The sequence below is a fragment of the Leucopleurus acutus genome, assembly GCF_964270905.1.
Source record: "Leucopleurus acutus genome assembly, chromosome: 2".
Taxonomy (NCBI): Eukaryota; Metazoa; Chordata; class Mammalia; order Artiodactyla; family Delphinidae; genus Leucopleurus; species Leucopleurus acutus.
Genome location: NC_139143.1, coordinates 61225079 through 61239338, shown reverse-complemented (window position 1 = coordinate 61239338; position 14260 = coordinate 61225079). Strand labels below are relative to the sequence as shown.

General features: G+C 47.8%; 1 protein-coding gene across 1 annotated transcript in view; it reads left to right on the top strand.

Annotated features, from left to right (window-relative positions):
• Positions 1-3560: 3560 nt before the first annotated feature.
• The window catches only part of PAPPA2 (pappalysin 2), a gene marked incomplete at both ends in the record, with an annotated part of 281829 nt that continues 271129 nt past the window's right edge, over positions 3561-14260 (top strand). The window contains one exon of the mRNA XM_082865530.1: positions 3561-4476. Within this exon, the coding sequence (XP_082721656.1) occupies positions 3561-4476 (916 nt within the window). The remainder of the gene's footprint in view (positions 4477-14260) is intronic.

The window sequence follows — 14260 nt, the reverse complement described above, 5'->3', positions numbered from 1 at the left end:
ACCCTGCTCGAGTCTGATCGCCACAGATAGTGCTTTGGAGTGAAAAAAAGGGGGAAAAACCCTCTCGTTGGAGATTTCAAAACAGATTCTACCAGTTTTCAAATCTGTGCACTTGTGGAGTGGCAGGGTTTGGGGAAGAGGCGTAGGAGACTTGGGGTGTGGGTGTTTGTCATAAACAAATAAGCCACAGAATTTATACATATATATAAATGTGCGTTTCCTTTGGCATGTTTGGTGTCTTTCTCCCTGGCATCCAGGGGGGTGGTGTGCAAGTCTGACTTCTCTCACCCTTTGGCTGGGGTCTGGTGTGTGACCGTGTGCGATGGAATTGAGGAGGGGGTTGCTGGGTTTTTGATGATTCACTTGACAGATTATTTGAATCCAGCCCACCTTTCCGCACATGTCAAACAGATGGGATCATTGTTAAAGCCTTGGGAGAGCCGTGGCTGAGCGGTGGGTAAGGCAGGGAGGGGAAGAGAGGAGGGGGACCGAGGGGAGAGGGGGCACCTCCCAGTAGCTTTGTGTTTTCACAGGTTGGAACTGACAGGAGCCCTTCTTCCCCGTGGGGGGTATTTTGGGGGCATGGGGCTGATGAGGGGTGGGATGGAAAGGAGAGAGAGAGGTGGGGTGTTGGTGGGCAGGGTTATGATGTCACAGCAAAAGTTACAACAGGAGGAAAACACAGAAATGGTTCAACATTTTTTTTTAAACTTTGGACTGCCAAGAGCTGAAGGAGAGTGGTGAGCAAAGGAATGAAGGGGAGAAGAGAGAAACTAAACTGGAAGCTTGAGTTTCGTGTAGCTTCTTGAAACCTTATGAATGGATTACTAGCAGCTGAGAGCCAGGAGAGACCTATAGGGGATGCAAGATCATTCACACACTAAAAGGGGGAGAAAAGCACGGCGGAACTCTTCTTCCGTGCTGTGTTAGCCCTCCTTCCTGAAATGAATGGTATGAAACCTTTTTCTGAGGGTCCTGGGGGTGGCATGAGGGAGGGGGGAGTTTACTTCTTTTCTTACCTGGGTATCTTCCCTTCATTTCAACGAAGGTCCCTCTCCTTCCTTCCCTCCTTTCTTTCCTGGTTTCTCTCTCTATGTCTCTATCTCCTCTGCTTTTCTGTCTTTCTCTGGAATCTCCCCCTACCCTCTACCAAAGCCCCAATTTCTGTTGAGCTGCTTTGGGGTGAGGGGGAGGGAAAAGGGCTGAGTCAGAAAAGTGAAGGGAGACAGGGAGATGATAAGAGGAAAAAGGACAGTCTAGGATTGAGGGATTTCTGTGTAGTGGTATCCACGTGCCTGGATGGATATCTTCTTTGGGGACTTGCTTTGAGGCTTCAGTGGATGCTGCTTAGGGAGACAGGGCATGCCAGGGATGGGGTGCTTAGGATACAGCCTTCTTAAAGCACGTAAGCCAGTTATTATCCAGAGGAGAGGAGTTTAGAAGACGATGGGGAGACCCAAGGCAGAAGAGGCAGTGTGATCTGACTCCAAAATATGTGGGCTGCATGTTTTATATGTGGGCAACACAAGCAGTGATTTTAGAACTGTAAGTGATTTTTCTTACTATGGAATGAAGGACCCAATATATTTCTCTACCTGTTTTGTACTCACCTGTGGTCAAACATCCTTACCTGTGTTGAGAATTCAGAATCATGGTGTGTGTGTGTGTGTGTGTGTGTGTGTGTGTGTGTGTGTGTGTGTGTGTGTATACACGCACTTGTGTTTAGGCGGTAGGACTCTTTGAGATAGCTTACATCTAGGCAAACATTATTATGGAGGTTAAAATCACATTATTTACTTCCACATTCTATCCATTCATTTCAAATCAATTTAAAAAATAGCTGCTTGGGTCTAGCTGTTTATTTTTGTAATTTACTTATTTTGAGCATCTCTTTTGTTTATTTGCTCACTCAGCATATGGTGACTTTTAGTAACTTCAGAGTGAGAAACTTGAGCGAGAATAAGAAGACCTGTATCGCACAAATCCATGGCATTTCCATTGAATGCTTCTTGCAGCAGGATAATTGATTTCTCCTTTCCCCCAATGTCTCATATAAAGTGAATTTGGGGTATTGTTCTTTTAAATCCCAAATGACTGAAATAAGAAGAAATACAGGAGGTGTGTGGCAAAACAAAAGAAAGATGCAAGTGGTCCCTAAAAGCCTGGTGTGGATTTATCAGGCAGTAAGCAAGTCTGTTCACAACACATGTGTGAGAGAGAGAGAGAGAGTGTGTGTGTGTGTGGGGGGGGGGGAGAGAGAGAGAGAGAGAATACACACAGAAAAGAGTGCTCCAAAACAGTATTGATTGTTGGCTATTGATTGTGTAGGCTGCAGCTGCTGGAAGAGAAAGCAAGAAGTGTTTACTGGGGAAACCAAGAGTGGCGTCTGTCCCCTGTGCCTCAGTGAGGTGGGGAGGTTTTCAGGAGGGAGGAGGGGACAGGGAGTAGGTGGAGAGATGCACCGAACTTATTAGCTTTGACATCATCATTGTCTTTAAATGAAACAAACAAGAAGAGAATTACAGGCAGAGAGAAAGGGAGAGAGGGGAGCAGGAGGGACCGGAGAGAACAGGTCCCCTGAAGGCTATGCTCTTCTTCTCGCTCTCTTTTCCATCTTCCCAGGGACCCACAAGACTCACAGAAGGTGAAGTCAAGGGCTCTCAGACTCATAAGGTTACTAGGACACCAGACTGGCACCCCAAAGGAGAACTTTACGGAGACTTACAACACAGCAACAAGTTAGAAGGGGATAAAAAAACAAACAAACAAACAAAAATCCTTTAACACTCACCAACCCCAAGCACGGAGCTGAGGGAAGCATTCTGACCTGCACAGGCAGACTGGAGGCTGGATGGAGAGCTGGCTGAGGAGGACATCTGGAGAGTGAAGGTTAAGTACCAGCTGGGATTTTTGTGCCCCCAGATTCTTTTTGGCTTTTTAGATAATAAGCATCAAATTCTGTGTGTCTGTATACCAGTTTTTCTAGCAGTTTATTGGAAGGTGGATGTATTTGAGGTTAAAGACTACAAAGAGAAGGTAACTCCTAGGGAAGGAAGAAGGAGAGAGAAAAGAAAATTAGAAGCTAAGATTCTTTGGAATGACTTCAGGTAGTGAGCGGTATGTGTTTGTGAGTGAGTGTGTATTTGACGGGCTTTGGCTTATGCCCATGTGTCCCTCTTCTAGTATCAGCGAGGGGAGGGGCTATTGAAGAAAGAAAAAGAGAGAAACCTGAGCTCTCTGGAAGAAATTCATAGGAACCCAGAGAAACGAACTTCATTCTGCAAGGACTAAACTAGAGCGAGGAGAGAGAGGTCAAGGGAGAAGGGTGAGGGAAACACATACGGTGGGTGAGGTACAGAGGCCACGCTGGCCCAGCACCCAGCGCAGGTAGCCAGAAGAGGTTCTCTTTTGGGGCTGCTTGAAAAAGTTTGGTCCGTGAACAAAACACTTTGCCCGGTGACTGTGAATCTACTGCCAGCTGTCTCTTTCTCTTCTCTCCATCACCCTGGTGTGGTACCCAGAAGTTGACTTCTGGTTCTGTATAAAGAGCCAGCGGAGGTATGATGTGCTTAAAGATTCTGAGAATAAGCCTGGTGATTCTGGCTGGGTGGGCGCTCAGTACTGTCAGCTCTGAGCTGGGCTGGACACGCAAGAGATCCTTGGCTCAAAGAGGACACCTGAATCAGGTGCTGTTGGAAGGAGAACGCTGTTGGCTGGGGGCCAAGGTTAGAAGACCCAGAGCTGCCCCTCAGCATCACCTCTTTGGGGTCTACCCCAGCAGACCTGGGAACTACCTGAGGCCCTACCCTGCGGGGGATCAAGGAACGTACCATGCAGGGCGCAGTAAGCCAGACGCCGAGGGAATGGCTGTGAGATCTGTTCCCCCAGACCTGACTGGAAGTGCAGGAGTGACAAGTGAGGCTGAGCGGCCAGCTGCCCTGTGGGTAGGGGATGGTCCTATTGGGCAGTCGGAGCTACTGGGAGATGATGACACTTATCTTGGCAATCAAGGATCCAAGGAGCCTCTAGGTGAGGCTGGGACTCAAGAGCACGGAGCCTTGGCTGCCGCCAAGATCACCACCTTCCCACGCCAGAAGGAACCCGGACCAGAGACCCAAAGGAAGGGCCGGACCAAGACTAGGCGGCGGCGCCAGGTGGCGAAAGGGCAGGCAGGAGGTGTGCAGGGAGACCCCAGTGTTGTTCCCCGGCACTTCCAACCTTGGTCTAAGCATCCCCTTATGCATGGGGTCAGAACCAGCTCTTCGGAGGGCGGCATCCAGAATGGTGGAGGGGACCCCGACTGGGAAGCAGAGACCTTTAGCCCCCAAGGAGGATTGCCTGTTTTGTACTTCTCTGGGAGGCGGGAGCAGCTGTTGCTGCGTCCAGAAGTGCTGGCTGACATTCCCCGGGAGGCGTTCACAGTGGAAGCCTGGGTGAAACCGGAGGGAGGACAGAACAGCCCAGCCATCATTGCAGGTAATAACCCACTCCTGGGCTTTCCGTAGTCCGCGGGGGTAGGGTTGGCTTCCTTTTTTGTTGAGGTTAGACTTTGGGGGCAAGGAGGGGAAAGGGACAGAGCAGGAGGGCCAGGGAGGGCTGGCTGAGCAGAGAGGGGGAAGGGCCTTTATTCATCTGCGCAGCAGGATTCCAGACATGATCTACCTTAATGACTCTGTAACCACAAGAGCATTTGTCCCTTGTATTGATCTCATGTGGTTCTATACATTGTGCTGGCACTTAGGAGACCTCCAGCTCACTCTCTTATCCCTCTTTAAAGGGGAAGATCTCTGGTTCTTTGTCAGTGGGGAAGAGGTGTCACACTCCATTTCTCATAGTCCAGTATGAGATACCCAGGCAACTTTGAAACTACATGAAAGTGTAAAGACCTGGGCAGCGAGTCAAGCCTGGGCTGGGCTAGGCGGCAAGAGAACAAGGCTGCCAGGTACACAGCCAATGGGTCCTGGTTGGTTTCCTTTTCTCTGAGCAGCCCTGGGATGTAGCAGAAAGCTACTACCTTGTCCAGGTCCTTGAGTCCCCTTTGCTTTGTCCTAAAAATCATGAGTGAGTCCAGCCTAGGAAGAGCAAGGTCTGCTGGAAAAGGTGGGCACTCACAAGCCAGGACCCTGGCTTCTTGCCCTGGCCGTTGTAAAAGGGACCTAAAATGCACCTTGTATAACTCTATGGTGTTAATCAGGGGCAGTGTTTGGGAACACTACCCACATTTATTTTACTCTATACCCAGATCTTGGCTTTCATGGGAAGTCACCCAGAAAGACAAAGAAAAGAGTGGGGTTAGGAATGCCTCCTTTGCCTTACTTCGATGGTGGGGGGATTGGTTTCAGGCAAGGGGTGGTTGGGGGTTAGATGTGATACTTCATCATTCAGTTTCCCATTATCCCTCTGGAGCCCCCCCGCCCCGTGACAGAACCTCACACAAGGCTAGGCACCTAGTAGAACCATTGAAATCTTATTAATCTGGATTGTCTGCAACACCGTTTGATGTTTGCCAGTCCTGTGACATCGAGGGGGTAACAGAAGGAATGAGAGGTATGCCAGAGGCAGACTGGGAATGGAACTCCAGAACCCCTCAAAGGCTTGACAGCTAGCTCCCCGTATTAAAAACTTCTCAGGTTACTGGATGCCTGCAAATAAGTTTCAGACTAGAGAAAGAAATCTGGAAGGAGGGAGCCTCTTGCAATGGGGTGTTGCTGGAACATCCCTTCCGGACACGCTGTCTCCCCCTCTTTGGCTGTGATTTCTCTTTTGGAAGCTGGGATTCCCAGACACTGAGCGCTCTAGAGTCTTGTGGTTTTGCGTGATTTTATTTTGGGGTGGGAGAGGGTGAAGGGAGGGGGTAGAGAAGGGGCTGGGCTGTAAGATAGGTGGGGGCAGAGAAAGAGTAGAAGGAAATCCTTATTCTGGGGCCAAATGGAAGAAATAATGAGATGATTATCTGATCAGAGTTGGCAGCTTCACAGTTTTTCCCAGATGACATCTTCTTGCTGCCTAATCTCACTTCCTAGTACCCATCTGCCAGGGAAACTGTGTGCTTGCAGTCTAGACCGGGGCCTACCACTCTGCTTACCCCTCCTCTGGCAGTAGCGGCATAGGGACCTGGGATCAGTTCCCTGGCTCAGAAGAATCAGAGAAGGATGCAGCAGGAATATAGGAGGGAGGCTCTAAGAGACCAGTGCTTTGAGTTGTTAAAACCCCAAACCTGAGGGAACAGATTCTGGACAGTGGATCTTTCCATCCCTTTCATGTCCTTCTGTCTCATGCTCTGCAGCGGGGAGAACAGGGTCAGGATTTGATTCCAATTACAGCCTTCCTTGATGCACCTCCTCCCTCGCCCCCCCCGCCCCCCAAGCCCGTACATCTCCCTCCTGTGCCCACCTCCACCCTGCCACAGCGCACACTCAGATCCTTCTCCAAAGTGCCCATCTGAATCCTCATAACCTCCCTAAGCGTGTAAAATTAGGCAGGAACTCTTTCGCAGACAGTCTAGCTTCGGAGGTTTCTTTCTCTTCAAATCAAAGTGTTCCTGGAGGTGTGCTGGTATTTCCCCTATAGGTCCACACCAGGAAGGTGGAAGGGCAGGAAATACGCAGGTCTGTCTCCTCTCCACCTCCCACCCTGTATCTCTGTTCAGATTTGTGCACATCAGAAAATATTCAGGAGAGATTTAGGGTAAAAGTCTGGGAGAGATGGGGGCTGGGAACAAGGCTTTCATTCTTTAGGATTCTAGCAACCGGGTTCCCAAGGACATAGGCATCCTTGTCTACTCATTGTGCTCAGCTCCGTACACTTCCTCTGGGGGCCCCAGGGCTGAGAACCATGAAGGGCCGAGGCTAGTCCCCACCCCCACCGCCCTCCTCCCGGAATAAAGGTCTCCGATTCACTAACTTACTCACTCCTACCAACAGATCAGCCCAAATTCCCTCTCCGACCCTAGCACTGGTCCTTTTATTTGGTCACTGCCCGCTCCTGGGCTGGTTGGCCTTCAGCTGTGCAGAATGACAACAACTGAATTGTGTTCCTGAGAGCTAAATACAATTCAACCATGGAAGTTCTGCTGCTCCACTGAGGATAACCCAAGATGCTGCAAAACTTGACTCCCATACTCTCTTCCAACAGCTCTCAAACCTCAGATTCTACCTACTTAACATAGACCCAGTTTCCCGGTCCTCCATCTACCAAACCTGGGGCATTTTCTCCTTGACAGATATCTTAAGTGATTCAGCTGCACCAGCCCTTGTAGAGGAACCCCCCTGAGATGGGAGACCTCAGGGAATACTTCCCACACAGGGCACTAGGTGGCAGCGTTGCTTCGTGCACAGGAGAGTAGGCGGTGCCTTGGAAGCCACGCAGTGGGGAATGTGTCTGGTTTCTCGGAGGGCTGTCCTTTCCCCCCCGGCCTCTGGGAGGTAATTAATCATCCCCTCCCAGAGCATTGTTGGTAGGCATCCCCTAGGGTCAGCTTCATACAAGTCTTTCCGCAGGGCCTATGTGAAAGGGCTAAAGTGGCATTCTTTGGGTTGTGACTAACTGGCACTTGTAAAATCTGGTAAAGAAAACAAAATCAACTAGAGTTACCTCCCTCCCCCCACCCCTAACTCCCACGTGCTTCCAAAATAGGAAGTTGGATTCTGGATGGATTGTTGGAATACTTTCATTTGGAGCCAAGGGCAGTGCAGGCCTCACAGGCTTTCACGGGTAAGATTCTGGTCCCTGGAGGGGGAGTGATGGTGCTGGGCCCCCTGCAAGTTAGACCTTCTGAAGTTGCCAATCTCCTGTAGTTCTGACGTGAGGCAAGAGGGCCTAGGAAAAGACTGTGTGTGGCTGCTCCAGCGTAAGGGCCTCCATCAAAGTAACTACTCGGGGGCGTGGCAATTCAGGGACTTGTGGCCACCAAGGAGTAGCCGGAGGTCAGGATCCCATCTGGAGAGGCTGTTGGAACTCAGCAGTGGACTTAAGCCAAATTCTGTTCCATCCTCGTGTGAAATCTTTAAGCTCCAGCACCCAACCCTGAAACCATCCTGTTTCTCTCCTTCTCAACTTCCTTTCCTCTCCTTCAACCCCAACATACACAGAAGAGGACCTTTTAATAGGTTCCTCCTCACCCCTAATTGATTTCAAATGTTCCCTGAAGTTGCCCAGCTGAGTAACCACCTGCAGCTCCAAGAGCAGGAGACTGAGTTAGTAAGTCCATGGCAGAACTGGAGCCCGAGCCCACGTTTCTTCACTCAACAAATATTTATTGAGTGCCTTGCCATGCAAAGCAGGGCAAGGCTCTGTGGGGAATACAAAGATGTCTAAGAAACTGTCCCTGACTGGAAGATGAGTTTTCCTTTTCTGAGGATCCAAGTTTCAGAGGACATTCCAGGGCAGAATTTGGGAGTCAGACAGACCTGGAATCAGACCCCATCTGACACTTAATCAGTGCTGCCACCTGTGGCAATCCATTAAACTTTTCTGAGCTTTGGTGTCCTCAGATTGAGAAATGAGACAATGTCTTGCAGAGTTGTTACAATGTTTAATTGAATCATGTATGTAAAGTGCCCAACACAGGCTTGACCGTGGAATTTATTTACGAAGTGGTATTAACAGCGGGAGGTGATCATTGCTAAGAGCAGTGTGTTAACCAATGCATCTTTGGTGTTAACCCACCAACCTGCAGTCCTTCCTCAGTTAGGATATTAATTTCTTAGGAATTTAGTGTTCTAATCTGTAAAATAGGAATGACGTAGATAGGGTTTTTGGCAAGATGGTCTCAAGATGATTGAGAACACTGTAGAATCAGTGGCTTGAAAGGACTCTGTTTTTTTAAAAAATCATTTTATTTTTAGCGTGGGCAATACTATTTAATACATTGGACAATGGTCCAAGGCTTTTTCTGGGATCATACACTCTTCTGAGAATATGATGGAATCTATGCTCACTTTCCAGAAATATGTCCATGTCATGCAGTTCACATAACTTCCAGAGCTCTCTGGATTTCCTGGTAGCTAGCATCTGCTGACCTTGTTTAAGGCGTATTGATAGCTTTTTTGTTTTGAATGACACCTGAGAAATGAGATTTCACAGGACGATGTAACAACCCCTTCTCCCAGTAAGGGGGTGGCGTCCTCAGGGTGAGGAGTTTTGTTGATGTGGGGTGTGGAGCTTCACAGATTCACACACAGAAGTATCCACATAGATATAAAGAGAATTTAAAAGGAAGGCTGTGTGTGCTATGTGTGTCCAAAGCTGAAGCCTGTTTTTGTAAATAAAGTTTTATTAGAACCCAGCCACCCCCATTTGATTGTGTGTTCTCTGTGGCTGCTCCCACTTTGAATGGCAGAGTTGAGTAGTTGCAACAGAGAATGTATGGCCTGCAAAGCCTAAAATATTTACTGTGAGGCCCTTTGTAGACTTTGCCAAATCCTGCTCTAGAGCATTACTTCTCAAACTTAAATATGCGTAGAGATCACCTGGTATTTTTCTCAAAATGTCCTTGCTGCTATGGGAATACACCTGGCAGCGGATGCAATGAGAATGCCAACTCTGGGGCATTTCCTTGCCCAAGGACAGAGGTGCTGTGCTCTGAATCTGTCACTGCATTTCCACTGAGGCCACATGCCTTGGTGTGGCAGGGATAAGGAAAACCAGTTCCTGAGAGATTCAGATCTCCTCTGATAGTTGTCTCTGCCTTGAGGACTCGTGGTGGCCTTGCAGATCATTCTTTAGACTGTATAGCAGTTTACAATGCTTCCACTCCATCTTCTCTCTTCCACTCCATCTTCTCTCTTTCCTTCCTTCAGGTCAGACCTGTACCATGAACTGATGGCTCTCCCAGTCCTTTCAGGCCCCCTCCCTGTTTTCTCTCCTAGTTGTCTCTCCTAACAGAATCCTTGTATGTTGAACCCCATGTTGGCATCTGCTTCTTGCACTAACACAGCTAACTAACACAAATGCAGATCCCGTTTCAGTAGGTCTGGGGGAACGTTTCTAACAGGCTCCTAGGTGCTGCTGCTGCTAGTATGTGGACCGTGATTTAAGCAGCAAGACTTAAGACTTAAGTAGACTCGTGAATCTAGAGCAGGGTAGGCAGGCTTTCTCTGTGAAGGCACAGTAGTAAAAAATTTAGGCTTTGCAGGCCACATAGTCTCTGTTACAACTGTTCTGTCGTTAGAGCATGCAAGCAGCCTTAGACAATATGTAAATGAATGAGCATGGCTGTGTTTTAGTAAAACTTTATTTTCAAAGACAGGTGGCAGTCCCAATTTTGCCTGTGGGCCATAGTTTGCCAGCACCTGGTATTCAGGACTCTTCCTGCATGCCATGCTTCTTCCATAGCCCTCTTTTTCTTTGCTTCCTAGTCCTACCCTGTCCAGGGTAATACCTACAGAGAGACTGACAGTATCAGTGGTAGGGAAACACCTTTTATTCAAGTAAAAACAAAACTTCCCAGAAATTTCCTGCAGAAAACAAGTCCTGATGCTTTCTGTATGAGCATTCCAGATGGAGTTTCTGTTTATTTACAGTTGACCGTTGAACAACATGAGTTTGAACTGTGCAGGTCTACTTGTATGTGGAATTTTTTCCAATAGTAAATACTACAGTACTACCTGGTCCGTGGTTGGTTGAATCTGAGGATGTGGAACCTGGATATGGAGGAACTGGGAATACGGAGGACTTATTATAAGTTATACATGGATTTTTGACTGCATGGAGGGTTGGTGCCCCAACCCTTGTGTTGTTCAAGGGTCAACTATATTTTCTTTCTTTATAAATGGCATATTGAGATAAAACTTTTATACCATAAAGTTCACCTGTTTAAACTGTACAATTAATGTTTTTTAGAATATTTGCAGAGTTGTGCAACTGTTACCACAATCTAATTTTAGAACATTTTCATTCTACCCAAAAGAAACACCTTACCCATTAGTGGTCACTCCCCATTTCCCTCTCCTCCTTCCCATATCCACAATAACCAGAGATAACCACTAATCTATGTTCTGTCTCTATAGATTTGGCTACTCTGGACATTTCACATAATATGTGGTCTTTTGAATTTGGTTTCTTTCACTTGAGGTTCATCACGTTTTAGCATGCATCAGAGCTTCATTCCTTTTCATTGCTGAGTAGTATTCCTTAGACATGTCACTTTTTAAAAAAATCTCTTCTCCAGTTGATGGACATTGTGGTGGCTTCCACTTTTTGGCTATATGAATAGTGCTGCTATGAATACCATACACAAGGGGATTTATGTTTTTATTTCTGCTGAGTAGGCATCTAGGAGTGGAATTGCATATGGTAACTATGTTGAACATTTTGCAATTCCCAGGAATGCATGAGGGTTTGGTTTTATATTTTGACCCACTAAAATTAAAAAGACTTCTGTGGCCTCATTGAAGACTAGGGCTTGGCCATTGCTTGCATCTGGTAGCACCTGGGTAGTCCTTGAGAAATGTGATGTTGTCTTGTACAATGAGTAGACGCATGGACCTCTGTGCTGAGGCCTCTGCAATCAGAGGGAGGCCTTACTGGTTGAGATGGGAGCTATCATCAAGCTCCGTGCTCCAGCTATTCAAGGGCATCCTAAGATGGCCCATTCGTCCCTGAACCTGACTCTGTATGGCGGGAGTTCTCCTTTGGCCAGAACTGCATTACTTTCTATGACTTTCCACGTGCATGAGCCCCAAATGACACGCACGTGGGGAACACTCGACCCCTCAAAAGTCACAGTGCATCGGATTCTGATGCATCAGCTCCTTCAGGAAGAAAAAAAGAAGAGAACCAGAGGGGAGAAGGGAAAATAAAGGCCATATGGCTCCCCTATAATGTCCTGAACTTCTCCCTGGATTCCAGCTCTGGGTGCTTAAGCACTGCCATCTCCCTGTGGCCCACTCTGTTCAGGACCTGGTGCCTGACTCACAAGGATGAGATCTGGGATTCTGGAGTCATTCAGGTGTCTCGGGGTGCAGGTTGGGGAAGGAGACTCACTTCCAGGTGGCAGCACAGAAGTGTTTCCTCCGAGTGTGACTGTGTGATCATCCTCCTTATCACATGGCAGCTTCAGGGCCTGACACCGCTTATTGCGCTTCCTGTCCTGATCCCCAGCTTCAGTTACTGTCTCCCTTCTTTGCGTTCGCAACCTCAGGGAGACAGTGCAGCGCTGAGGGGTCCCGGCTGATCCACATGCCACCATTGGCCGCTATCTCCTCATTCTCTGTCGGCTGTGTGTTCTCTCAGTCCTCAGGGATGATGGAAACCTACGGGCACTCTCGGTGCAGTTCTTGGGTGGAGCACAGGTTGTCAGGCTGGAAATATTTAAGAGTAATAGGGGTGAAGCTGGAAAGTAGGAATCACCTTTGGCGGCCCAAATACATTCACCCATTCGCCCATCACTGGCAATGCTTTGTCTTTCTTCACCTTCTGCTCCCTCCTTTGTGCTCTACTTCATTGTTCCTCTGGGGCTGGCAGCCCATCTGAGTCATTCAGGACGTGTGTTCCAGCAGGCCTGCTCCTTCTTCTTCCCATCCTAGTCCATGCCTTGAGGAGGCAAAATAAACAGGAGAGGAAGGCAGCACGTTAGCTTGGATTTTGAGCGTGAATACCCTGAACATCCCTTAGCTTCGGTGTCTGCTGCCATAAACAAGTGCATAAATTCCATGCTTCTGGGCTCCAGTACATGGGATTAGGTTACCCTGGGGGCTCATCAGACCCCTTCCTGCTCACATCATACACCCCATGACCCTAGCACCTTCTAGAAAGCCTATCTCTATGTTAAGTTTGTGTCCAAAAAACTAATAGCATCCACTCCTTCTCGTTTTCATTAACTGCCTTAAAATAATCCTACTCTTTGGATTTTTTTTAAAAAGAGAACATCCAGGAAATAAAGCCCAGTGGGCAAACAAAAGCATCCCAATTCTCTTTATGAGTCAGAAGTGAGTCGTAGAGAAAAGTTGTTCTGCCCAGATATACAATACGGTCACTGGAACCCAAAATTTCAGAGCATTTTGAAGTGGAAGCATTGCCATGGCAACCAACTGGGATATCAAGACCAGTAATTGCGGCTCAATTCTGGATTAGAAGTCCAGTTGCTGATCAGAGTGGGAAGTCACAGAGCTTAAAACTTAATCAATCAGTTAGTGAATCATCGTTCAAGCAGTGACTCAGCATTTGCTAACTTTCATACAGGTAATTGCGGTACGTTTTGGGCAGGTTAGCAAAGAAACACCTTTTTGGGTTTCTATTTGTTCATTCATCCATTCATTTATTCATTCATCCAACATTTATTGAGTTCCTATTAGGTGAAGTATCAGGCATTACGTCACGTGTTGGGGAATCAAGAATGAGCAAGGCAGGGGCTGTACCTGGAAGGTGCTCACTGCCCAGTGGGAGCTGACCTGTAACTGTACCATAACATCTCGGCCTCTAGGAGGGCCAGTCCTGTGTCAGCGAGCCTGAGAATTCCTCGAGGCTAGAGAAGGAGAGCCAGAAACCAGAGAGACTGAAGGAGGCCTGGGAGGCAGCAGAATTGGGGAAAAGAGAGAAGGATGGAGATAAAGTGTCAGATGGCATAGGAGCACCCACTAAGCCATCAGGTCTGAAGTGGGCTCATTGGATGAAGCAGTTAGGAAATCCTCAGAGGCTTTAGAGAGACCAGTTTCACCCTGGAGTTGGGGGCTGGGAGAGGACTCCACATCACAGCAAATGGAGGTATGAATGAGATGGGAGGCTGTGAAGACCTAGAGCAGGGTCTAGCACACTCTGCAATGAAAGTGGCTATGAGGGGAAGGAATAGGAGTCAGAAGTAGACCCAGGTTTAGAGAGACTTTTTTAAGGTAGGAGAGATCCAAGTCTCAAGGTCTTGTAATAAAGCACTAGTAATCTAAAGTAGAAGACAGCATAAACACACAGGATAATAAAGCAAGATGAGGTAGCAGAAATGGAAAGCATGCCCAGTTGTTTCAAGAAATTATTGAAAGGATTTTTATTGGACAAATACTTACATAGTTCTTTCTCTGAACCACATATGACTATGGTCACTTTGAAAATGTTAACTCATGAGCTCCTCAGAACAACTCAAGGAAGCGGATGGAGAAGTTGGAGCACAGAGAGGAATAGGACGTTGCCCAATGACACACAGCTGCTCGTGCTGCATCAGCATTTGAACCTGAGGGCTCCGTCCCTAGAGTCCATGCTCTTATCCACAGTGCAAAGCTGTCTCTAATTTTTATGGAAGAAGCAGCAAGGAGCAAAGGGTCCCAGCATG